Source organism: Aquarana catesbeiana, linkage group LG07 (genome assembly GCF_042186555.1).
Source record: "Aquarana catesbeiana isolate 2022-GZ linkage group LG07, ASM4218655v1, whole genome shotgun sequence".
Lineage (NCBI taxonomy): Eukaryota > Metazoa > Chordata > Amphibia > Anura > Ranidae > Aquarana > Aquarana catesbeiana.
Genome location: NC_133330.1, coordinates 163,204,151 through 163,231,473, shown reverse-complemented (window position 1 = coordinate 163,231,473; position 27,323 = coordinate 163,204,151). Strand labels below are relative to the sequence as shown.

At 42.7% G+C, this 27,323-nt stretch overlaps 1 protein-coding gene across 4 annotated transcripts in view; it reads left to right on the top strand.

The window, feature by feature from the left end:
• The window catches only part of FIRRM (FIGNL1 interacting regulator of recombination and mitosis), a 399,519-nt gene that overhangs the window by 349,737 nt on the left and 22,459 nt on the right, over positions 1-27,323 (top strand). For 3 of the 4 annotated variants that reach the window (XM_073592830.1, XM_073592831.1, XM_073592828.1), the window contains one exon: positions 718-919. In XM_073592830.1, the coding sequence (XP_073448931.1) occupies positions 718-918 (201 nt within the window). In that variant the 3' untranslated portion in view covers position 919. Of the gene's footprint in view, positions 1-717; positions 920-12,469; positions 16,409-27,323 lie in introns of those variants that run through there. The other variant, XM_073592829.1, reaches the window with a different exon arrangement.

The following is a 27,323-nucleotide window of genomic DNA, read 5'->3' as shown; positions in this document are numbered from 1 at the left end:
AAAGGATGTTTACATTCCTTCTTGTAATTGGAATAAAAGTGACACAATTTTTTTTTTTTTTTTTTTTTTTTTAAACCGTGTAAAAATAAAAAAATAAAAGGTAAAATAAATAAGAAAAAAAAAAGAAATTTTAAACGCGCCCCATCCAGCTGAGCTCGCATGCAGTAGCGAATGCACACGTGAGTAGCGCCCACATATGAAAACTGTGTTCAAACCACACGTGAGGTATCGCCACGATCGGTCGAGACAAAGCAATAATTCTAGCCCTTTACCTCCTCTGTAACGCAAAACATGCAACCGGTAGAATTTTTTAAATGTCGCCTATGGAGATTTCGAAGGGTAAGTTTGTCGACATTCCACGAGCGGGCGCAATTTTGAAGCGTGACATGTTGGGTATCAATTTACTCAGCGTAATATTATCTTTCACAATATAAAAAAATTGGGCTAACTTGACTGTTGTCTTATTTTTTAATTCAAAAAAGTGTATTTAAGAAAAAAAAAGTGCGCTTGTAAGACCGCTGTGCAAATAAGGTGTGACAGAAAGTATTGCAATGACTGCCATTTTATTCTCTAGGGTGTTAGGAAAAAAATGTATAATGTTTGGGGGTTCTAAGTAATTTTCTAGCAGAAAAAATTGTTTTTAACTTGTAAACACCACATCTAAAAAAGAGGCTCAGTCTTAAAGTGGTTAAAGGTTTGTTTCTTTGTGTTTTGCAGCCTTGTAGAAAAAGATCTCGAAAAGACAGCCTGTCCAGAGATGAGGAATATGAAATGCATATCCATTCTGCAGAAAAGTCATTAATTGCTGTGCAAGCCTTAATAAAGGAAAGTCATATTCCAGCATGGCTGCAAAAGAAATTGGACAGCATCCACAATCTATTAACTAAATTACAACATAGTTGTCAACAACACCCTTAGGGTAAGCCTTTCTAAAAAAAAAAAACTATAGGTACAGTGAGGAGGGATTAGATCCATTGCAGTGTTTTATTACTGTCTTTAAATTGAGGAGATTGTTGACCCCTTCCTTCTACAGATGCTGTTAACTTGGGTATTATACTCCAACTTAAAAAGACTCACTGACTTTGAATGGTTATGCAAATTAAGAGTGAGGATTAGGTGCATATTTGATGCAGGTCAGTGATGTAAAAAGTATTGAAGTCAAAGAGAGCCAGGCAGCGCTAGGTAAGTGGATTTTCCTGAAAGAGGTCAGGCTAACTAAATGTTTCTCTGGGTTTACATTAAAGTGCACTTGTGCTTTGGATTAAACCTGACAAAGATCTTTGACTTCAAGCAGGTGAGGACAGGCAGGTTACATAGTTGGCAAGGACCTTTCTGCTGCCTTACCTCTCTACAGATAGGATGTTTGAGGCCCATTTTGAGGTATCTTTCTGTCTGGTGGTGGCAGCTGTGCAGTCAGTAGTGGCTGCGGTAGGAGTCTACCAGGCTCCCAGTGTTTGGGTATGCTTCATTCCAGAGAATCAAATCCTGCCACTGGTCAATGCCTGAAGGATTTTCTAGTGGGTAAGAGCACACATTTGTCCCTGAAGAAGACGACAAAATTGATAATTTAGAAGTTGGTGTCTTATTTGAACTCCAAGAAACGTTCCTTACATGAGCCACATGCTTCGGGCTCAAAGCAGAAGCCTGCCTTGCAGTTCCACAGCAAGAACTGGACTCTAAAAACTTCCAAGTCCAGGGAGAAAGTCTCTTCCCAGTGAAAGGGTGCCCCCATTCTCTCCAGAAAATCACAGACAAACGGGTGAACAGCTCTGACACTTTACCCTTTATGCAGTGAAATGTCTTTAGAGTCACAAAAGAGAGTGGTTTTCTTTGCATTACTGGAAAGACTGCTGTATCAGGGTGTCGTTAAACCCATTCTGTTGAGGAAAGTTGAAAGATAGCGATGGACCCGTAGGCTTATTTTACTGGTATTGTTATTTTAAGGTATTACTGTTGGTGTAAATGATCTGGTTCCTGGGCAGGTGGCGTCTTTACCCCAGGGGATCTCCACAGTGTCCTTGGCTTGTAGTGTGATGTAAAAAGGGTTGAAATTGAAGTGCCACACCACTGCTAAGAGGTCCAGATACAACTTTATTCAATTAAAGGTAAGGGGTACAAGTCAAAAGTAGCCAACGCATTTTGGGGGTCTGGGGTGTCCCCTTCATCAGGGCTTGATTGGCAACAAAGTGAACAAACCAGAAGTAAACTGGACCTACAGTGGTATTTTTACCGGTGTGAATTCAAAGCACAAGCCTAGTCAGCAGCTTGTTTGGCTGCCAAACAAGCTGCTGACTAGGCCTGTGCTTTTAATTTGCTCACTGCTGCTGCAGAATTAAATTTGATGATATGACGTGATGAATAAGTGTCTGCCTGTATTTCTCCGCATTGAGTACACCATTGATCCTGAACAAATCTCCAACTCCATTTGCAGAAATGCAGCCCCAAACTTGCAAGGAACCTCCACCATGCTTCTCTGTTGCCTGCAGACACTCACTATTGTAGGCTTTCATGAACAAACTGTATTTTGCTACAGCCAAGTAATTCAAAATTTGAATCCTTATCCAGAGCACCTGCTTGTACCTATGTTTCCATGCATAGGACATGGAAACAAGGCTAAAGCCAGCCACAGATTGTTAGAATCTCGAACGGTTCAGCAGGAACCTGCCAAGATTCGAACCATGTATGGGCAGGCTGAATGTGCCCTGTTATAGCCACTAGCAATAATCACTGTGTTCTCATGGTGGGGATAGCTTCCAGGCCCCCTTCTTGCCAGGAGACCACATTGCTGCACGGGAGGGATTCCCCTATCAACACTGACAGCCCATGGTTTGCAAGAAAGAAAGAAAATCGCTGTCTATGGCTGACTTTAGTGACTAGTTAGGTAGTTGAGCACCCTGGATTTCAGTGCATTCAGACAGTATTGTGTGCCTGCTTCACGGATTTGCTAATCGGTTTAGCAGGTTTAATGTAGGCACTGATAAACCTAACCTGGGATAAAATGTTTCTAAAGTAACAATGCTGTGGTGACTGTAATTACCTCAGTCTTCAAACCAATGCCTATAGAGCCCCTTGGTTTCTAGATGATAATTTGACCTATTTCTTGTTTTTATTTTTTTTTATTTTCCAGATATGACCTGACCATACCCAGGTTTTGTTCAGAGTATGCTAAATTACCTTAATTTAAGTTTGGATGCTAAATCTGAATGACACTGAAATAAATTAGCCAAATCTTGAAAAGCAGTAATGGCCAGCAATAATAGGATTATCAAAGGGGAACACAAAAAAGAAAAAAAAAAAAATTAAATTGCCTTTTGGCAGGGAACAATGATTTTAATAATGCTTTAAAGTAAATATTAAAGCTTTAGAGTTTTTTCAATAACAAAAATGCTCTGTGAAATGTTTTTGATCATCTGGGATCCCCCTAGGGGCTCCTCCCCCAGCCCCCACGCCAAGTGCCCCCATAGAGCTTGGGGGGGGGCACTATTAAAATACTTTTTACCCTAATGCAGAGAATGCATTAAGTTTAAAAAAAAACTCTTGCCTTTTACAACTGCTTTAAGTGAAGCCTAAAAAATCCTAAATTCTTTTAACATGCTTGGTGATGCCCTGAACCTGCCTGTAAAGTGGTGCATCTGTAAACCATACCACAGGAAAAGTGCAGTTTAGAAAGAAAAAAAAAAATCTGTTTAAATTGATGGTAAATGACAATTCCTGGCTGCTATTGACAGCCAGTGCATTGTGTGTGTATAAGGCATGTAAAATTCATGTTAGTGGTCTGCGGGATTCAAAATTGTGAGTTTAGTGGCCTGTGAGGTCCAAAAGGTTGGCAACTACTGCTCAAAATAAGAGAAACTACATTTTTTTTTTATTTTAGAATTTGTAAATTAGGTTTATTGCTTTCAATATACTATTCACCCCCTTGTACTTTTTCACATTCTGTAGTGTTACATGTGACTAATCTATACAAAATAGTCAATAGTATGAATTTAACCACTTCAGCCCTGGAAGGTTACACCCCAAAAAAACATTCTGCTGCTTCTCCCTAGTACGGGGATACCACATGTGTGAGAATTTTTGGGAGCATAGCCACGTACAGGAACCTGAAAACCAATTGCAGCCTTCAGGATTTCCAAGGGCATAAACTGTTAATTTCATTCCTCACTACCTATCACAGTTTCGGAGGCCATGAAATGTCAAGATAGCACAAATCCCCCCCCCCCCCCCCCCCCAAAGACCCCATTTTGGAAAGTAGGGACACCCCAAGATATTTGCTCAGAGACACATTGTGAGTATTTTGAAAATTGAAAAAAGAAAAAAAAAATCTTTATTTCATTTTCCAAAACAAATGAGCACTGCAAATTAATCACCATGCCTCTTTGCAAATACTTTGGGGTGTCTGCTTTCCAAAAATGGGTCTTTTGGGGGGATTTTATGCTATCTTGGCATTTCATGGCCTCTGAAACTGATGGGTAGTGAGGAAGCGTAGAGGGGAAAGAGTCAGGGAGGCCGATCCTGGGCTGGAACATCCCAATAAGTACGCCCCATTGCGTGATATTGTGGAAACCAGTCAGGGGCCAGCATTGCTGGAGCAGAGTGATACCCCTAGCTGCCAGGGGAAAAACTCCTCCAGTGAGGGTGGGGGTAACGCCAAGGGAAAGGAAAGACAGATTCTGGTGGTAGGGGACTCAATTATTAGAAGGACAGAGAGGGCAATCTATCACAAAGACCTGAAGCGCCGAACTGTATGTTGTTTACCAGGCGCTTGGGTACAGCACATCACAGGTCTGGTGAACAGATTACTGGGAGGGGCCGGGGAAGACCCGGCTGTCATGGTGCACGTTGGAACCAATGACAAAGTCAGGGGAAAATAGTGTCCTAAAAAACTATTTTAAGGATTTGGGAGCTAAATTGAGGAATAGGGCCCCTCCAAGATAGTATTCTCAGAAATACTACCGGTACCTCGAGCCACACCAGAGAGGCAGCGGGAGGTTAGGGAAGTAAACAAGTGGCTGAGGAGCTGTTGTAGAAAGGAGGGGTTTGGGTTCCTGGAGAACTGGGCCGACTTCTCAGTTGGTTATCGGCTCTTTAGCAGGGACGGACTGCACCTAAATGGGGAGCGTGCAGCTCGGCTGGGAGAGAAGATGGCCGAAAAGTTAGAGGGACTTTTAAACTAGGTGACGGGGTGGAACAAATTTCAGAGTATAGTATTGGGGGCATTCCTTTTAGGTTGACTAAAGCACCTAAACCCGAGGTAAGTAAATTGACAAGTCCTAATTGGAGCCTCAGAACAACCAACAAGGAGATAGTACACGAACGGACAAAACTATGAGGCTTGTTCACTAATGCCAGGAGTCTGCCTGACAAGATGGGAGAACTAGAGCTGCTGTTGTATAAGGAGGAGGATTTAGATTTTGTGGGAATTTGAGAGACTTGGTTTAACAGTTCTCATGATTGGTTGGCAACCATGCAAGGGTATTCCCTATATCGCAGAGATAGGTAGGGTAAATAATGGGGAGGGGTATGTCTGTATATCAAGAAGGATGTACAAGTGAATGTGAAAGACAACATCACTAATGGAGCAGGGGAGGAGGTGGAATCCTTATGGGTAGTGTGTCAAAGGGAGGAAGCCAAGGGGAAAGTAATCCTGGGAGTATGCTATAGGCCCCCTAATCAGAGGGAGGAGGGGGGGCGGGTCTCCTATCACAATTTGGAATTACAGCAAGGATGGGAAATGTCATTATAATGGGGGATTTTAATATTCCAGACATAGACTGGGTGGAAGGAACCGCACATTCGGCTAAGGCTCGCCATTTCCTAAATGTTTTGCAGGACAATTTCATTGGTCAGATGGTAAATGCACCAACAAGAAACAATGCATTAGTAGACCTACTGATTACTAACAATACAGACCTGATCGCGGAAGTGGAAATAAGGGGCAATTTGGGAAACAGCGATCACAGGTCAATTAGTTTCAGCATAAATCACACAAAAAGGGAAACACCACAAGGATAATATAAAGACACTGAATTTCAAAAGAGCCAACTTCCCCAAACTGCGCTCCGTGCTAGAAGTTATTAAAAGGGATAAAATCCTAGGAACAAAGAACACGGAGGAAAAATGGGAGTGCTTTAACCACTTCAATACAGGGCATTTTCACCCCTTTCCTGCCCAGGAAGCGTTGTCACACTGACAATTGCGCGGTCATGCAACATTGTACCCAAATTTTTATCATTTTTTATCCCCACAAATAGAGCTTTCTTTTGGTGGTATTTGATCATCTCTGCGGTTTTTATTTCTTGCGCTATAAACAAAAGAAGAGCGACAAGCTTGAAAAAAAAAAACACAATATTTTTTACTTTTTGCTATAATAAATATCCCAATTTAAAAAAAAAAAAATTTTTTTTTCCTCAGTTTAGGCCGATATGTATTCTTCTACATATTTTTGGTACAAAAAATCGCAATAAGCGTATATTGATTGGTTTGCGCAAAAGTTATAGTGTCTACAAAATAGGGGATAGTTTTATGTCATGGTTAACACTAGGGGGCCATCAAGGGGTTGTCAAGTGTGTCTTAGGGAGTGATTCTAACTGTAGGGGGAGGGGACTCACAAGGGGAGGAGACCGATTGGTGTTCCTCTGTACTGGGAACACATGATCGGTCTCACCTGACAGGACGTGGATCTGTGTGTTTACACACACAGATCCATGGCCATGCTCTAACAGGCAATCGCGGTTGTCCGGCGGATATCGCGGCCGCCGGGCACGCGCATTGGCTCCTGAGTAACGCGGCGGCCGGGAAGCCCAGGACGTTATATGATGCCCGCCCAGGATGGGAGCTCCCTCCTGCGGACGTCATTTGATAATGGGCTGGATGTGAAGTGGTTAAGAGCATATTAAATAAGGGTATTAGCCAGTGCATCCCAATGGAAAATACATTTAAAAGAGCTAACAAAAGTCCTGGGTGGTTTACCTTCAACGTATAAATGCAAAGGATAAGGCCTTTAAACAATAGAAGGCTGAGCGGTCATCATCAGCATTCCAACTTTACGCAGAATGTAATAAGGAATGTAAGGGTGTAATCAGGGCGGCTAAGATAGAATATGAAAGGCACATAGCGGAGGAGAGTAAAAAAAAAAAACACAATTCTTTAAGTATATAAATAGCAAGAAAGGGAGGTCAGAACATATTGGCCCCAAAAAGAATGATGAAGGCAATCTGGTTATTTAAGATGGAAAGATGGCGAAGGTTTCAAATTTATTCTTCTCCTCAGTTTCCACGAGGGAAACGGGGGGGATTCAGTAATCAAGACTGCAATGTTTATCCTCATGACACGACACAGGAAGCACCCTCATGGTTAACGGAGGATAAAATTGTTTATAAATAGTCTTGAGAAACTTTACATTAGTAAGTCACCGGGACCAGATGGCTTACACCCGAGGGTCCTTAAGGAACTCAGTCAAGTGATTGCCAGACCATTTTTCCTAATTCTTACAAACAGTCTATTGACTGGAATGGTACCAGCTGATTGGAGAAAAGCCAATGTAGCACCAATATTTAAAAAAGGGTCAATAGATATCCCTGGGAACTATAGACCAGTTAGCCTAACATCAATCGTTTGCAAGCTCTTGGAGGGGATGATAAGGGACTATATAGAAGATTTTAGTAATAAAAACGTTGTTATTAGCAGTAATCAGCATGGATTCGTGAAGAATCGTTCTTGCCAAACTGACCTATTAACCTTTTATGAGGAGGTGAGCTACCATCTAGATAAAGGAAGGCCTGTAGATGTGGTGTATCTGGATTTTGCAAAGGCATTCGATACAGCTCCCCATAAACATTTACTGTACAAAATAAGGTCTGTTAGCATGGACCAAAGGGTGAGTACATGGATTGAAAGGTAGATGGGTAACAGCGCTCTATGCAGGGACAACCCAATCCATACACATGAGCCACTCACAGGTGCTTGAGCTCGATGCGTCCCATCACATTGCAATTTCTTTTCTTTCCTGTTGGGAGAATAATGTTCAACATCTTATATAGAATCTTCTACTATTCCCTCCCACACCACTCTAATTCTGAATCTTTAATCTTGGTTATAAATCTTGGATTTCTCTCCCCTTTTTTCTTTTAGCACAAGTGCAATTGCCATTCACTATGACGTGTGTTCAATTAAATATGCTAATTGTTTATAGGTGGAGTCTAAGTGCACATATATATATCTTGTTATATCTGTCTTAAAATAGCTACGACTAAGACTTCTGCCGCAACGCGTCAGCATTGTTTTATTGTCACTCCGATGTACCAAAAAATTATACTTCAAGGACTTCAGTGTTGCCAGCTCCTTACTACAGATTGAAAACTGGCTAAGGGGCGAGTCCAGAGGGTGGCGATAAATGGGGAGTACTTTGTATTGTCTGTAGAAAGCGGGGTCCCCCAGGGTTCTGTCCTGGGACCAATCTTATTTAATTTATTCAGAAATTATCTGGAGGATGGGATAAACAGCTCAATCTCAGTATTTGCGGACAATACTAAGCTAAGCAGGGCAATAACTTCTACGCAGGATATGGAAACCTTGCAAGAAGATCTAAACATATTAATGGGGTGGGCAACTACATGGCAAATGAGGTTTAATGTTGAAAAATGTAAAATAATGCATTTGGGTGCCACAAATATGAATGCAATCTGCTCAGTAGGGGGAGAACCACTGGGAGAATCTAGGATAAAAAAAGGACCTGGGGGTCCTAGTAGATGACAGGATCAGCAATGGCATGCAATGCCAGGCTGCTGCAGGCAAAGCCAACAAAATGTTGGCATGCATTAAAAATGTGATTCACTCCAGAGATAAAAAGATCATTCTTCCACTTTACAAGACTCTGGTCTGGCCGCACCTGGAGTATGCCGTCCAGTTCTGGGCCCAGTCCTTAGTGGGGATGTTCTGGAGCTGAAGAGGGTCCAGAGAAGGGCAACAAAGCTAAAAAAGGGACTGGAGGATGTTGTAATATGTTGGGATTTTATGTCATCTGTGGACTTTGGACCTTGTTCTGTGTTGGAAGTCAATAAAGTGCATCTCTCTGGAAGAACTGGGTTGCTGCGGAAGAGTACTTACATCATCATTATAATTACTAATTAATTATCATACCCACTATAATATATCACTACAGAGGATCTAAGCTACAGGGAAAGGCTGCAAGCACTGAACGTATTCTCTCTGGAGAAGAGACGCTTGAGAGGGGATATGATTTCAATACTGGTGACCCCAAAATAGGGATAAAACTCTTCTGCTCAAGGAAATTTAAAAGGACACGCGGCCATTCTTTAAAATTAGAAGAGAAGGGGTTTAACCTTAAACTGCGTAGAGGGTTATTTACTGTTAGAGTGGTAAGGATGTGGTATTCTCTTCCACAAGCAGTGGTTTCAGCGGGGAGCATCGATAATTTAAAAAAAAAAAAATATTAGGCACCTTAACGACCACAACATACAGGGATATACAATGTAATATAAACATAATGCACACACACAGGTTGGACTTGATGGTTTTTTTCAACCTCACCAACTATGTAACTATGAGTGAAATCAACAATTTATGCCCTTAGAAAGCCTGAAGGCGGCGATTGGTTTTCGGGGTTCTGTATGCAGCTAGACTACCAAAAAGTCTCACACATATGGCATCCCCACACTCAGGAGAAGCAGCAGAATGTATTTTGGGGTGTAATTTCACATATACCCATGATATGTTTGAGCAATATATCATTTAAATGACAACTTTGTGTAATCATTTTTGTAATTTTCCTGAAACTTGTGGCAAAATATAAAATATTCCATGGACTCAACATGCCTCTCAGCAAATAGCTTGGCGTGTCTACTTTCCAAAATTGGGTCATTTGAGGGGGGCTGGGCTATCTTAACATTTCAGGGCCTCTGAAACTGTGATAGGTAGTGAGGTGTGAAATCAACAATTACGCCCTTAGCTTCCAAAAAGTCTCACACAATCTGATATCTCCGTACTCAGGAAAAGCAGCAAAATTTATTTTGGGGTGTAATTCCACATATACCCGTGCAATGTATTTCCAGAAACTGGTGGCAAAATATAAAAAAATCCATGAGCTCAACATGCCTCTCAGCAAATAGCTTGGGGTGTCTACTTTCCAAAAGGGGTCATTTGGGGGGGTTTTAAACTGTCCTGGCATTTTATGTCCAACATTAGAAGCTTATGCCACACATCACTACACTCTTCTAACCACTTTAAGACCAAGCCCTTTGTGACACTTTGTTTACATGAAAAAATGTAATTTGCTAGAAAATTACTTTGAACCCCCAAACATTTTATATATTTTTTAAAGCAGAGTCCCTACAGATTAAAATGGTGGGTGTTGTAATTTTTTTCTTCACAAAGAATTTGCACAGTGATTTTCCAAATGCAATTTTTTGGGAAAAACACCTTTTTTTAATTTCTAATGCACAAAAACACACTATATTACCCAAATATTTGGTAAAATATAAAAGATGATCATATGCAGAGTATATAGATACCAAACACGACATGCTTTAAAATTGCGCATGTCCATGCAGCTGTGACAATCTACATTTTTAAAAGCCTTTACAGGTTACCACTTTAGATTTACAGAGGAGGTCTACTGCTAGAATCACTGCCCTCAATCTGATGTTCATGGTGATACCTCACATGCATGGTGCAATTGCTGTTTACATACGACATGACACTGATGCTTGAGTTCGCCTTTGCGTGCGAGCACGGGGGGGGGGGTAATTTTTATTATTATTGATTTTTGCTTTTTTATTATTTTTACACTGTCCCTTTTTTTATCATTTTTATTGTTCTTGCAGGGAATGTAAATATCCCCTATGATAGCAATAGGTAGTGACAGGTACGCCTTCTTTTTTTTTTTTTTTTTTTAATGCGGGGTCTATTCGGCAGAAGAGAAGGATTTCTTCTGCTGAAGGTAATGAACCCCTACAAGAGATAACAATCCATATGATGAAAAGCTGAATGAAATTCCCACAGCAGGGCAACCCATACTGGATTCTACAATAAAAGATATGATAATTTCCCTAATGCTGCGTACACATGAGCGGACTTTTCGACGGACTAGGTCCGGCGGACCGGACTCCGTCAAACAATTCGACCATGTGTGGGCTCCAGCGGACTTTTTTTCCCCAAAAGTCTGACGGCCCTAGAAATAAAACTTTCCGTCTGACTCGAGTCCGGTCGAAAAGTCCGCTAGTCTGTATGCTAGTCTGACGGACATAAACCGACGCTAGGGCAGCTATTGGCTACTGGCTATGAACTTCCTTATTTTAGTCGGTCATACGTCATCCCGTACGAATCCGTTGGACTTTGGTTGATCGCGTGTAGGCAAGTCTGTTTCTTTGAAAGTCCGTCAAAGTCCGCCCGTGTGTACGCAGCATTAGAGGTGCATTACAAACATGATATCTTAAATTTCATGCAGAAATCTAAAATGGAAATTGATGTAATAGTGGAAAGAGTGGACTATGTAGAAACTAAAATGTGTGAATTTACATCTGCTCACAATTAAATGGTTGATTCTCACTTTGAGTTGGAAGATGAAGCAACTCAGAATGAAAATGGCAGATTTAGAGGATCACGCCAGATGCAATAACGTGAAGTTCAGAGGTATACCCAAAAACGTTAAACTGCCAGAATTGAAACATTTTCTTAAAGATGTGATAACAAAGCTAATTTCATCAATCCCACGTCAGTAATCGACCGAGCACACAGATTACCTAAACAGTTTCACGTTCCATAAAAATTACCAAGAGACGTCATAGCCAGAATACACTTTAATGAGGTAAAAGATCAACAAATGCAATACGCACGTCATCATTCCCCACTAGCTGATCCTTATGCGGGTGTCATTTTATATTCTGATCTATCACAAGCTATGATCTTGGCCTGCAAAAACCTAAATTCAATTACCAAGATCCTACGGAATCACAGCATAATCTATAAATGGGGATTTCCATCAAAAATACTTGTAGATCATATAGGCACCTCGTACTCGATCAACAATTGGAGCAAGGTTTGAAAATCCTACGCTCATGGGGTATTCTCCCAAACAACAAAGAAAATATAATGGATAAATCCACACCTGGGAAATTATCACAAAACTGGAAAAAAAGCCACAGATTAATACTCTTGACATCACAAGATAATATGCCTTTTACAAAACATGTTGCTGTTTTATGGAATCAATAATTCCTCAGTTATCAATCATCCAGGGTCTTTGAAGCTCAGGGATCTAGATAATTGGTCTATTCCGTGTTTTTCCCTGTAACCCCTGGAAATTAGTACAAGTTCAATGTACACTGGAGTTGCCCAGCAACTCTTTCATTTTTTCCATTTTCTTATGTTTAAGGTAAATGACCGTGTTTTCTTTTCTTTTCTCCAATGACACTTATAACTATTATGGTCCAACACCTCTACCTACTGGAAGAAGATCATAACTACATCAAGTCCAACTCTCTCAAAACTCATCTATATATAAGGCTAATGACACTCTTCAGCAAATGTACACAAACTTACAATGAATGTTTTTTCACTAAATGTAAAGGGACTAAACAGACAAAAGAAGAGCTCTATGGACGGATGTCCTAAAATATGAATGTGACATCATCTGCATCCAGGAGTCCCATTTTGCATTGGACAAAGTACCCAAATTTAGCCATCACAAATTCCCTCAAATTTTCTCATCCAGCTGCAAAAAAAAAAAAAAAAAAGACACTGTCTCTTTCAAGCTTTTTAACCTGACAACCGACACCCATGGCAGATACATAATTTTGGTGGCTTCAATTGACAACGTAAATACAATTGTAAACATCTATGCTCCCAATAAAAATCCTCACCAATTCATCAGAAAAAAATAATCAAGGAAGGAACTCCTCTTTTGTGGTGACTTCAATGCACCAATGGACCCTGCTATGGACACTTCCAAGAAAGGAATCATTACTAGAAGAGGTCTATCTTCCATTTTTTCCTCAGAAGACATGTACACCTGGAAATGTTTGCACATGATGGAAAAGGACTATACATTTTTCTCACATGTGCATAAATCATATTCTAGATTAGATTTCATTGCCGACAAACTTTTGCCAAAGATCACAAAAGCCTGCATCCACAACATAACTTGGTCCGATCACGCACTAATCACAATGGAAATGAACCAAGGTCTACCTTGCTCTAATAACTACCTCTGGAGAAACAACACCTTTGTTCTTTCGCAGGAGAAACACATGTCGGTGCTAAAAAAAAAACCTAGAAGAATTTTTTGTAATGATAAAGAACCGATAAATAGCACTACTCTGTGGTGTACCCATAAAGTTTGTGCTAGAGGCTTCCTTATACAGGTAGCAGCCAGGTGGAAAAAAAAGGAAAACGAATATGTTAAATAATATCCTAAATGACATAACCAAATTAGAACTACACAAAAAAAACCCTCAAGACATCAACCTAGACCACCGAATTACTCACTTAAGATCTGAATTGAGAGCTATCCTTATAGCAGATGAAGATAAAAAAATTTAAAAAATGAAAATAAATTACTACTCCAGAACAACAAAGTAGGAAAACTTTTAGCCTCTCAACGCCGCCAGCGACAAATAAAATTCAAAAATGATCCCATCATACCTCTGGTATTATGAGAAATAACAGATACCTTCACACAATACTATGAATCGCTTTACAACCTAAAAGATGAAAGTAATGCTACATAGGAAATATAACAAAATTTCTAGATAACATAAGGCTACCAAAGATTGATCCTAATGATTTAGAGCGACTCAATAAACCAATATTAAATGAAGAAACCCTTAAAGTGATCAAAGAACTACCCAAAAACAAAGCGCCAGGAGCTGATGGCCTATCAGGGGAATATTACATGGCCTTCAAAGAAATGATAGTCCCTTATCTAACTAACATGTTTAATCATATAGCGAACTCTAAACTTTTTCCCAAAGAACTACTGGAAGCAATAATAATAATAACTACCAAAACAAGGCAAAGACCCCTCATCCCTTCTAAATTATAGACCCATATCACTATTAAAAAGACTAGTAAATATAACCCCTTGCCTAATAGGACCTGACCAAGTAGGCTTTATTAAGGGGAGACAAGCACCAAATGGCACTAGAAGAATTCTAAACTTAATTAACCAAATGTATATCATTCGAACACCCTCATTGCTGCTAGCATTAGATGCAGAAAAGGCGTTCGACAGAATGCACTGGGTATACATTTCCAAAACTCTTAACTAAATTCGGATTCCAAGGATTCATCCACTCGGCAATTATGGCTAAAGTATTTACATCGGGTATAATCTCTAAAAATTTCTCCCATACTAACGAGACCAGACAAGGATGTCCACTATCCCCATAAATTTGTTCACTAGCAATAGAACCACTTGTGGAATATATAAGATCAACCCCTAACATCAAAGGCATAACTATAGGATGATATGAGCATAAATTTGGTTTATTTGCAGATGATATACTTGCATTAACTAATCCTGACTCTTCCCTGCCAGAGGCTCAAAAATTAATAGAAAATTTTGATGTCGTATTACAAAATCACAAGTGTTATGCTCTCCCTATGAACCTTCCTACAACATTAACTAATACGCTACATGAGAAATATGGTTTTAATTGGGATAACTCCTCAATAACTTATTTGGGGATACAACTCTCTTACCCACCAACCAAAACATACGAAGTTAACTACCCCCACCTTTTAGATCTAGTCAGCAAAGACCTACAAAATATACAAAAAACACAACTTTCCTGGGTAGGGAAAATAGCCGCATTTAAAATGCAAACCCTCCCTAAAATACTATACTATTTTAGATCTTTACCCATCCCAATCCCGACCAAATTTTTTACACAATTAAATACAAAACTAAAAAATTACATATGGAACGGAAAAAAAAAAACAAGGGTGGCATTCTCCATTTTAACCACCAGAAAATCTTTAGGATGAATGAATCTTCCTGACATCAAGAATTATTATGCATCCCTATTAGATCAGATGAAATTTTGATTCTCTAACACGGAAGACAAACTATGGTTAAACATAGAAAAAGAAGCCACAAAAAGACACAACCTATATGCCCTGGCAATAGCTTACGCTATACTCCCAAAGATTAACATATCCAATTTACTCAGTATCAGAGCTACACTAATAGCATGGAAGCATATACTTTCTAAAACTAAAGTCATCCAAAATAGATTCATACTATCTATCCCGACAGGAACAATTATTGCAGAATATGCCTAATCGTTGATAAATGGGTTAAGGAAGGATACCATCTTTATATAAATCTACTTTTGCAGTATAAAAAGATCACTTTAATCAAAACTAGGAAAGTACACCCGATTAAAAGAGTTCAGTCCCAATAATCCTATAGAAATCCCCTTAATTCTGTGGCAATTTTTCACCCAACAAAATAACCAATCAATAAAAGGAATTTATTTTTTGTATGAACTACTAATTACCCAAATAATATTAAAAACACACACATGATTAAATAGGAGAGAGATTTAGCTCAAGAATTTTCTTGGGACCAATGGAAAAAAGCTATTCATATATCCAGTAAGTCTTCAGCATGTACTGAACACTGGGATAATGCACAAAAAATACTGAGTAGATGGTATTTGACCCTATATAAATTATCAAAAATGTATCCCTCCACATCTAACATATGTTGGAGATGTAATGATCAGACCGGCAACCTTCTGCACATATTATGGAGCTGTAAAAGTCTACAACGCTTCTGGAATTCAATAGCCTTCTTTATAGCGGATCTTACGGGAAACCTAACTAAACTCAGCCTGGCCACAGCCTTACTAGGTCTTAATTTGGACGTATAGCCTAAAATATTTAGAACAATAGTAATTCACACACTAATAGCAGCAAGGCTCACTATAACCAGCCTCTGGAAATCCAGGGACGCACCCAACTTATCGACTGCCAGACTAAATATCCAAGCTCAGTATGAACTTATGCTTGCTTATAGAACCTACTCCACCAACACATTCAAAAGGAATTGGAATATATGGATATCTCATCCTAGAGCATCCAACTACTTAGTAGTGCAAGTTGTAAATTATCCCCAAGTTTGAAGTACCCCTAAGTCCTACGTGCTTATTTACGATGTAGTCTACCATCTTGGACCCACTTTTTTAATCTAATTAGCAAGTTTTGTTTTTGTTTTCATTTTTTGGACTGAAATTTCTACTTTACTTGGAGGCCTGTCCATGCCTACAGTTTGCACCCATTAGGGGTAGACTGGTACAGGTTAACAAGTGTTCTATTCTTATCTTTATGAACCAATGTAACTATGTTGGTTACAAATGACTAACGTGAATGACAATCTGTATTGTTAATTAAAAACTTGCAATAAAAATGTATTGTTAAAAAAAAAAACGGGTGTCACGCCTATGTCTGCGTTTTCCAGTCACATTTTCTTTGGGGCCCTCTTTGGATCTGGGTACTAGTGATGACATCCAGAAAATGCCTCTCATGCAGCCTGCTCACTGCATCTTGATTGGGAAATTGGGCCACAGTACCTTCTGGATACAGAAGGGCTGTGATCTATTCCTGGAATTTTAGGAAGGATCCACTTCTTCCTGACGCTTTGTATAGTACATAAGCATTGAACAGAGCCAATTGGAATAAGTATACAGACACTTTTTTGTACCAGCGTCTGGCCTTACGGGCAATTAAGTACAGCCCCATCATCTGGTCGTTGAAGTCCAACCCTCACATTTTAAGGTTGTATTCGTGGACACAGAGGGGCTTCTCAACAACACCAGTCACCGTTAGTTTGGACTGCCGTGGCTGCGTGAATGGAAGACAGAACGAAAACGTTCCGTTTGTCCTTTCATCACACTGCAAGCAATTTAATAGACCTCAAGCAGGCTCCCCCCCCCCATTTGTCGGGTAATTACAAGCCGTTGGGGGAAGCCTCCTCGGCAATTAGATCGCACAGTGCAACATGCGCCAATTCCTAATTGAAAGAGGTGACTAAAAAGTGGCACGCTTGTATAAAAATTGTCCACATATAAATGGTACCCCTTTCAGAGTAAGGGTGAAACTAAGTCCCAAACCATCTTGCTGCTGCTCCCTATGTAGTCACGGGGCTCCACAGTGCTATCTTTTCCCTTGTAAACCAGGAAACTACACGTATAGCCTGTTGCCCTGTCGCAAAGCTTATACATTTTGACCCCATATCTGGCATGCTTGCTGGGGAGAAACTGTTTGAAAACAAGGCGGCCCGAAAATGTAATCAGGGACTCAACGCAGACATCTTGATTTGGTATATACAAGGCTGCAAATTTGTGGTTGAAGTGGTTTACGAGGGGCCGAATTTTGTGGAGCCGATCATATTCAGGGTCACCCCGAGTATGACGGAGTTCATTGTTGAAGTGCATGAACCGCAAGATTTGCTCGTATCTAGTCCTGGCCATGGCAGCAGAGAACACGGGCATATGGTGAATTGGGTCAGTGAACCAATATGACCGCAACTCACTCTTTTTAGTAATGCCCCTGAGGAGGCAAAGGCCCAGAAAGGTCTTAAATTCAGGAATCGTTCTAGGTCTCCAGCCAAATTGTGCGACAAGGGTCAAATTTGGATTTGCGGCAATAAATTGACCAGCATATAAATTGCTTTGGTCCACAATAGATCTTCCATAAAAACAGCTCATAAAAGCCAAGGGAGTAAAATGTGCTTTTACCACCTGAATTCCGGGTTAGCCAGTGAATGGGGGAAGTACGGGCGCGGCAGAAGTGGTGGGCTGCCGATCAGGATTTACAAGCATCCGGAAGGGCACTATGGGCTCTCTACGGGCCTGTGTTTGAATTCTTGGTGTCTGCGGGACACTACTTGTGCTAGCCACCGCACCAGCTTGAACTGCACTTATGGGACTCGCTATGTCACCAAGTGTTACTGCAGTGCTGGTTTGTCTACGCCCAGGCTGTACTAAGCCACTGGTGCTTGCCAGTTTCCCAGAAAGTTGAGCGGCACTAGTCGCGCTGGTTCTTGGCGACAGGGTACTGTGCATGTCGCTCTGGCTCGCTCATCGGGAAAGGAAAACTTTTTTCCTTTCCCGATGAGCTACAGGCAGTGCTGACAGCTGTCTGGTATGAATCCTGAGGGGGAACGCCGCGCCAAATTTTAAATAAAACACCGGCGTGGGTTCCCCCCAGGGGCATACCAGGCCCTTAGGTCTGGTATAGATTGTAAGGGGAACCCCCTACGCCGAAAAATCGGCGTGGGGGTCCCCCCAAAATCCATACCAGACCCTTATCCGAGCATGCAGCCCGGCCGGCCAGGAAAGGGGGTGGGGACGGGCGAGCGCCCCCCCTCCTGAGCCGTACCAGGCCGCATGCCCTCAACATGGGGTGGGTGCCTTGGGGGAGGGGGGCGCCCTGCGGCCCCCCCTCATCCCAATGCACCTTGTCCCCACGTTGATGAGGACAAGGGCCACTTCCCGACAACCCTGGCCGTTGGTTGTCAGGGTCTGCGGGCGGGGGGCTTATCGGAATTCGGGAGCCTCCTTTAATAAGGGGGCCCCCAGATCCCAGCCCCCCACCCTATGTGAATGAGTATCGGGTACATGGTACCCCTACCCATTCACCTAGGGAAAAAAGTGTAAAAAAAAACACAGTACACAGATTTTAAGAGTAATTTATTAGGCAGCTCCAGGGTCTTCTTCCGACTTCGGGGGGTCTCCTTCCAACTTCTCCCGGTGTTCCGCCTCTTCTCCCGGTGTTCGGCCTCTTCTCCCGGGCCCTTCCGCTATCTTCTTCCAGCTCTTTTGCCAGTGGGAGCCCGGTCTGCTGCCCCGCTGTCTTGTCGCCGCTGTCTCGTTGCTTCTTCTCCCGGGCCCCTCCGCTATCTTCTTCCAGCTCTTTTGCCAGCGGGGGCCCGGTCTGCTGCCGCTGTCTTTTTGCCACTGTCTCGCCGCTGTCTCGTTGCTTCTTCTCTTCTTCCGATGTTGACACAACGCTCTCTCCGGCTGGAATGCTGTGTGCGAGCTGCGGAGCCATTTATATAGGCGGTGACCCCGCCCCCTTCTGACGTCATTGTCCCAGCATGCGCAGGGACTCTGGGGTCACGCCCCCTTATGACGCCAGAGTCCCTGCGCATGCTGGGACCGTGACGTCACAAGGGGCAGGGTCACCGCCTATATAAATGGCTCCGCAGCTCGCACACAGCATTCCAGCCGGAGAGAGCGTCGTGTCAACATCAGAAGTGACGAGACAGCGGCAGCAGACTGGGCCACCGCTGGCAAAAGAGCTGGAAGAAGATAGCGGAGGGGCCTGGGAGAAGAAGCAACGAGACAGCGGCGACAAGACAGCGGCAGCAGACCGGGCCACCGTTGGCAAAAGAGCTGGAAGAAGATAGCGGAGGGGCCCGGGAGAAGAGGCTGAACACCGGGAGAAGTCGGAAGGAGACCCCCCGAAGTCGGAAGAAGACCCCGGAGCTGCCTAATAAATTACTCTTAAAATCTGTGTACTGTTTTTTTTTTCATTGACACTTTTTTCCCTAGGTGAATGGGTAGGGGTACCATGTACCCCATACTCCTTCACATAGGGTGGGGAGCCGGGATCTGGGGGCCCCCTTATTAAAGGGGGTTCCCGGATTCCGATAAGCCCCCCGCCCGCAGACCCCGACAACCAACGGCCAGGATTGACGGGAAGAGGCCCTTGCCCTAATCAACATGGGGACAAGGTGCTTTGTGGTGGGGGGGCCGCAGGGCACCCCCTCCCCCAAGGCACCCACCCCCCCACATTGAGGGCATGCGGCCTGGTACGGCTCAGGAGGGGGGGGGCGCTCGCTCCTCCCCACCCCCTTTCCTGGCCGGCCAGGCTGCATGATAAGGGTCTGGTATGGATTTGGGGGGGACCCCCACGCCAATTCTTCGGCGTAGGGGATTCCCCTTGCAATCCATACCAGACCTAAGGGCCTGGTATGCCCCTGGGGGGGGAACCCACGCCGTTTTTTTTATTTAAAATTTGGCGCGGTGTTCCCCCTCAGGATTCATACCAGACAGCTGTCAGAACTGCCTGTCGCTCATCGCGAAAGGAAAAAAAAGTTTTCCTTTCCCGATGAGTGAGCCATCTCGGCGCTGGCTCCCACGACGGGGCTCGCAGGTGTCAAATCTCGCCGAGAAATGCGTCAAGATTGACACAATATCGTGGTCACCTACTGTATCTGTCAGGGTGCTGTTGCCCTCTACAGGTTCGTATACTGAGCCTGAATCTGATTCTGACAGTGAGGCTTCCCCTGCAAATTTACAGGTACCCAGAGTGACTCACTGTTAAAAAAGCACCTGGTCTTCAGAAACTGCTTGAATCGCTACAAAAAAATTAACTGCTTATGCTAGCAGAGATCAGGCGTGACTCTGCTCATGCTGCGGTTTTGTGTGCTGTGTATTGGAAGCGACGGTGATCTACTCATCCTGCACTTGTTTGGGTGGGCTGCGCGGAGGGGCTAAACACAGGTGCTGGCAGGTGGCGGGGCTTATCCTGTTAATGTTGCATTTTTGGAAACCCTGTACTATTGGGGACACTAGTATAGTTCTGATTAGATCAAAGATATTGATCCGTTCAGACACTATACTAGTAATGGAGGTATATGGTGTGTATGTTAGTGTTCCTGGCAATCAAAGGGTTAAAAGCTGACGCTGTCTGGGATTGGCACTAACACGAACTGAAGCTGACGTTAACTGATGTCACTCGTGACACTAATACAGTGATCAGAAAATAGATCTGTGCACTGTACCTAGTGACACTGTGACAAGGCGTGAAAAGGTTAACTGGGGGGTGATCAGGGGGTTAAAACTTTATTAGGGAATATATGGCGGGTACCCTGACGCTATAAAAGACTGACACTAACTAGCGTCACCCGTGACACTAATAGTGATAAGAAAAACTGAACACTTTACTAATGACACTGTGACAGGGAGTGAAAGGGTTAACTGGGATGATCAAAGGTTTAAACCTTTTATTACGTGGTGGGGTGTGTCCAAGATGACGACGGGAGAGGACGCTCAGTAACGGAGCTCCTGGAGTCCGGCCAGTTATCTTGTCTTTTCCCGGTACCCAGAGGCTGCAAATGCGTTGCAGAACAGCTCCGGTTGCATAGCGGGGGCTCCGAGTCATGCCCAGTGGTAAATCCCGGCGATCTAAGTCAGCAGCAGCTCCCCTGGACAGGGTCAGAACCGGAGGCCAGGCTGCCATTACTGCCCACATCATGTCTCAGACTGAGGTGGCAGACTCCCCTCCTGCTACGGTGGTGGACCCCTTGCAACTGCCATGCAGACCATTGCCACGGGCCAGGTAGCGCTCATGGATAAAATTGATCATCTGCAGACAAACGTGGATTTCATCCCCTGAGACCTGGACTCCTTCCGCGGCCAGATGGCGGAGGAGGAGCAGCGGGTCTCGGCGACAGAGAACACTGTTAGAGAGCACTCTGGGGACCTGCACATGCTAAAGATTAAAGTAAAAGCCCTGGAAAATCATGCTGAAGATGCCAAGAATTGTAACAGGCGCAACAATCTGCAAATCGCCGGCCTCCCGGAAGGGGCAGAAGGTACCGACCCCACTACGTTTACTGAGCATCTCCTTAAAGAGCTGCTGTCTAGGGCCCGATTTTCCCCCTTCTTCACAGTAGAGAGGGCCCACCGCATGCCTGCTACACGTGGTCCTCAGGGCTCTCCTCCTCGCTCGTTTTATTTTCAAGCTGTTACAATTCAAAGACAGAGAGAGGGTGCTGAGAGAAGCTAGGGCCTTGCAGGAGTTGAGGTTTGAAAATGCAAAACTCATGATATTCCCCGACTAATCTGTGGAAACCCAGCGCCATCGCAAATCATTTGACAAGGTATATGGATCTCAATCTGACACCCCTGCTGGCAACGTTCATGAGACGCTGCACAGACTGGAAGTCACTCCCCCTATCCCCGGTAGGCAGAGTAAATTTGATAAAAATTATTTTCCCCTAAATTTTTGTATTTCTTTAGAAACAGCCCACTCTTGATCCCAGCGTCATTTTTCAACAAATTAAAATCCATAGTCACCTCCTTCATATGGCTAGGCAAGGTACCAAGACTAGCGTTGTTCACACTGCAGCTGTCGGTGGGACAGGGTGGGTTAGCCCTCCCCAACTTCCAACAATATTACTGGCCGGCCGGCCATCCTAGTGATGCCTTTCAGCATCAGTTTCCCACTGGTGTCACCCGCGAGTCGGACCCAGTGGAACGATTGTTGTCCACCAAGTTCCTGATAGGCCCCTTATCCGCAATATATTTTCACCTCTCGGCATTCCCTACCCACTAAATTAACTAAAACCTTTGCAAAATGGAAGCAGGATCTTCCATCCCTCACGGAGGGGGACTAAGAGAACTGTGTCTCCTCATATGTTGTGAAACATGATTTCTACAAGAGACCATTTTTATACAGCTAAAATGTTTACACCGGGCCTACTATACACCACGTAGACTGGCTGCTATCTACCCGGAGGTCCCCATCCTGCCCTCATATGACATGGTCCTGCCCCCTCCTACAGGGTTTCTGGGAACAGGTTTTGGGGGATATTAATCAGGCTGCGGGGTCCTCGCTTCCATTGAGTTCTGAAGTCATACTGTTAAATGTGACCACTGACCCTATGGTGAAGAAATATACCAAACTGTTTATAGTGTACTCCACTTACTATTCCCGCAGGGAGATTCTACTGAGATGGAAGACTGTGGCGCCGGCCACCATCACCACCTAGAGGAATACCCTCAATGCACTATTGCCTCTGTATAAAATAACGTACATTAACAGGAACTGTCCAAGCAAGTTTTACAAGATATGGTCCTCCTGGATAGACTCCCGGGGGTCCTTTCAACTGGAGGTAACTCCACCTAGCCCGGATGTGGATCCTTAGTTTCGACCCATATCCAAGGCCGGGTGGACCATGAACTAGGAGTCGTCTGCATGTGCCCCCCCCCCCCCCCCGGCCTTTGGGCGGTACCCCGCCTCCTCCCCCTCCTCCATGGGAACCCTATGAAAAAACTACTCAAGACTCGCTGGTCCAGGTGAGAGAGCTCTCCTGGTAGAGCTCTGTTAACCTCTTTCTCCAAAAACTCTGTTGAATATGATTGTCGGCTGCTCCCTGTAACGGATATATGTAAATAATGTATACAACTACCTTAGCACTGTTTATATTGCAATATGTTATGAAACTGACATGTGAACATTAATTTTGAATAAAGTCTTACTTTGTGGAAAAAAAAAAAAACTTTATTAGGTTTAGGGTACCCCCCACATATTACCTAATTGGGACTAACGCTAACTACCACTAACTGCCCCTAGCGCTGTTTAGAGTCACAAGTGACACCAATACAGTGATCAGTAAAAAATGTGTACACTGAACTTTGTGACACTGTGAAGGAGTGAAAGGGTTAACTGGTGTGGGGGGGGGGGGGCGATCAGGAGGTGAAATATGTGCCTACGTTTCCTGGTGTCAGTGTAGTGCTTGTGTACTCACTATTGGATGCTCTCTCCTCTCACGCTGAAACCGAAAGGGCTCCAGGATGGGAGATTGCATAATGTCCTGTGCCTGTGTTTACATTACACAGGCACAAGGACGTTCTGTTATTCGCCAGAACCGATCAGCAGGTCCAGGCCATAAATGGCAGGGTATATGTACGGTGGGCGGTCCGGAAGTGGTTAAAAATCAATATTTTTTATAAGAATTGGATTTAATTTTATGGAAGCCCAAAAAAGCTTAGGTTATAGAAAAAAAACTATTAACCACTTCAATACAGGGAACTTTCACCCTCTTCCTGCCCAAGCCAATTTTTAGCTTTCAGCGCTGTCACACTTTAACAATTGCGCAGTCATGCAACACTGTACCCATATGAAGTTTTTATCATTTTTTTTCACACAAATAGAGCTTTCTTTTAATGGTATTTAATTGCCACTGGATTTTTTGCTAAATACATGAAAAAAGACCAACATTTTTGAAAAAAAACACGTTTTTATTTGTTGCTGTTATAAAATTTTGCACATCAATCTTCATAAATTAAGGCCAAACTATTCTTCTTTCTTTGGTGAAAATATCCCAAATCAGTGTATATTATTTAACCGGTTCAATACAGGGCATTTTCACCCCCTTCCTTCCCAGGCCAATTTTTAGTTTTCAGCGCTGTCGCAGTTTAAACGACAATTGCGCGGTCGTGCGACATTGTACCCAAAAAAAATTGATGTCCTTTTTTTCCCCACAAATAGAGCTTTCTTTTGGTGGTATTTATATTTTTTGCGCTATAAACAAAAGAAGAGCGACAATTTTGAAAAAAACACAATATTTTTTACTTTTTGCTATAATAAATATCCCAATTTTTTTTTTTTAAAAACTAATTTTTTCCTCAGTTTCGGCCGATACGTATTTTTCTACATATTTTTGGTAAAAAAAAATCACAATAAGCGTATATTGATTGGTTTGCGCAAAAGTTATAGCGTCTACAAAATACAGGATAGATTTATGGCATTTTTTTAAAAAAAAGTATTTATTTTTTTTACTAGCGATCGCGATTTTTTTTTCCGTGACTGCGACATTATGGCAGACACATCGGACACTTTTGACACATTTTTGGGACCATTCACATTTATACATATCAATGCTATAAAATTTACACAAGGGGTTAAATATGTTTCCTAGGGAATGATTCTAACTGTAGGGGGCGGGGACGTACAAGGGGAGGAGACCGATCAGTGTTCCGCTGTACTGGGAACACAGATCGGTCTCCTCTCAACTGACAGGACATGGATCTGTGTGTTTACATACACAGATCCACGGTCTAGCCCGGTTAACAGGCAATCGCAGGTGTCCGGCGGACATCGCGGCCGCCGGGCACACGCACCGGGTCCCGAGCAACGCGGCAGGAGCGCGCGCCCCCCCTAGGCGGCCGTGAAGCCCAGGCCATCATATGACGTCCACCCAGGATGGGAGATCCCATCTGTGGACTTCATATTACAATAGCCGGGTAGGGAAGTGGTTAATCTATAGTAAAGTTCCACAAACTTATATATATATATATATATATTTATTTATTTATTATATATAAAGTATTTACCCCCTTTCTGATTTTTTGTTTTTTTTGCATATTTGTCACACTTTAAATGACTCAGATCATCAAACAAATTTTATTATTACAGAAAGATAACCCAAGTAAATACAAAATGCAGTTTTTAAATGATGGTTCCATTTATTAAGGCAAAAAAGATGTCTAAACCTGCCTGGCTTTGTGTGAAAAAGTAATTGCCCCCAAAACCTAATAACTGGTTGTGCCACCCTTGGCGACAGCAACTGCAATCAAGCATTTGCGATAACTGGCAATGAGTCTTTCACATTGCTGTGGAGCACTTTTTGGCCCACTCTTTGCAGAATTGTTTTAATTCAGCCACATTGAAGGGTTTTCCAGCATGAACGGTCTGTGTAAGGTCATGATACAAGATTTAAGTCCGAGCTTTGACTAGGCCGCTCCAAAACCAATTTTTTGCTTTGAACCATTTGGAGGTGGACTCGCTGTTGTGTTTTGGATCATTGTCCTGCTGCATAACCCAAGTGCGCTTGAGGTCACAAACTGATGCCTGGACATTCTCCTTTAGGATTTTCTGGTATAGCTCAGAATTTATGGTTCCATTAATTATGGTAAGTTGTCTAGGTCCTGAAGCTGCAAAGCAGCCCTAGACCATCATGCTACCACCACCATGTCTGACTGTTGGTATGATGTTTTTGTTATGAAATGCTGTATTCGTTTTATGCCAGATGTAACGGGACACACTCCTTCCAAAAAGTAAAATTTTTGTCTCATCAGTCCACAGAATATTTGCCTACAAGTCTTGGGGATAATCAAGATGTTTTTTGGTAAATGTGAGATGAGCCTTTGTTCTTTTTGGTCAGCAGTGGCTTTGGCCTTGGAACTTTCCCATGGATGCCATTTTTGCCCAGTCTCTTTCTTATTGTTGAATCATGCCACTCCTGGGAAGATTCACTGGAGTTCCAAAGCCTTAGAAATGGCTTTAAAACCCTTCCTAGACCGATACATGTACATTACTTTGTTTCTAATCTGTTCACGAATTTTTTTTAGATTGTGGCATGATGTGTGGCTTTTTGTGATCTGTTAGCGTACTTCACTTAATCAGACTGCTTCTATTTATGTGCATTCTTGATTCAACAGGTCTGGCAGTAATCATGCCTGGGTGTTGCAAGTGAAATTTTACTCAGCTTTACAAAAAATTGTGGTTAATCGCAGTTCATTTATGATACAGCATGGAAGGGGGCAATTACTTTTTCACATATTTGAACAACTTTTTTCCTTTAATAAATTAAATAATAATTTAAAAACTGCACCTTAGATTTACTCGGGTTATCTTTGTGTAATATTAAAATTTGTTTGATGATCTAAATCCTTTAAGTGTGAGAAATGTGCATAAAAAAAAAAAAAATCAGGAAGGGGGCAAATACTTTTTTACACAACTGTATATACAGTGGGGACGGAAAGTATTCAGACCCCCTTAAATTTTTCACTCTTTGTTATATTGCAGCCATTTGCTAAAATCATTTAAGTTCATTTTTTTTTCCTCATTAATGTACACACAGCACCCGATATTGACAGAAAAACACAGAATTTTTGACATTTTTGCAGATTTATTAAAAAAGAAAAACTGAAATATCACATGGTCCTAAGTATTCAGACCCTTTGCTCAGGATTTGGTAGAAGCACCCTTTTGATCTAATACAGCCAAGAGTCTTTTTGGGAAAGATGCAACAAGTTTTTCCCACCTGGATTTGGGGATCCTCTGCCATTCCTCCTTGCAGATCCTCTCCAGTTCTGTCAGGTTGGATGGTAAACGTTGGTGGACAGCCATTTTTAGGTCTCTCCAGAAATGCTCAATTGGGTTTAAGTTAGGGCTATGGCTGGGCCATTCAAGAACAGTCACGGAGTTGTTGTGAAGCCACTTGTTATTCGTTACTTCATTATTTTAGCTGTGTGCTTAGGGTCATTGTCTTGTTGGAAGGTAAACCTTCGGCCCAGTCTGAGGTCCTGAGCACTCTGGAGAAGGTTTTCGGCCAGGATATCCCTGTACTTGACCGCATTCATCTTTCCCTTGATTGCAACCAGTCGTCCTGTCCCTGCAGCTGAAAAACACCCCCACAGCATGATGCTGCCACCACCATGCTTCACTGTTGGGACTGTATTGGACAGGTGATGAGCAGTGCCTGGTTTTCTCCACACATACCA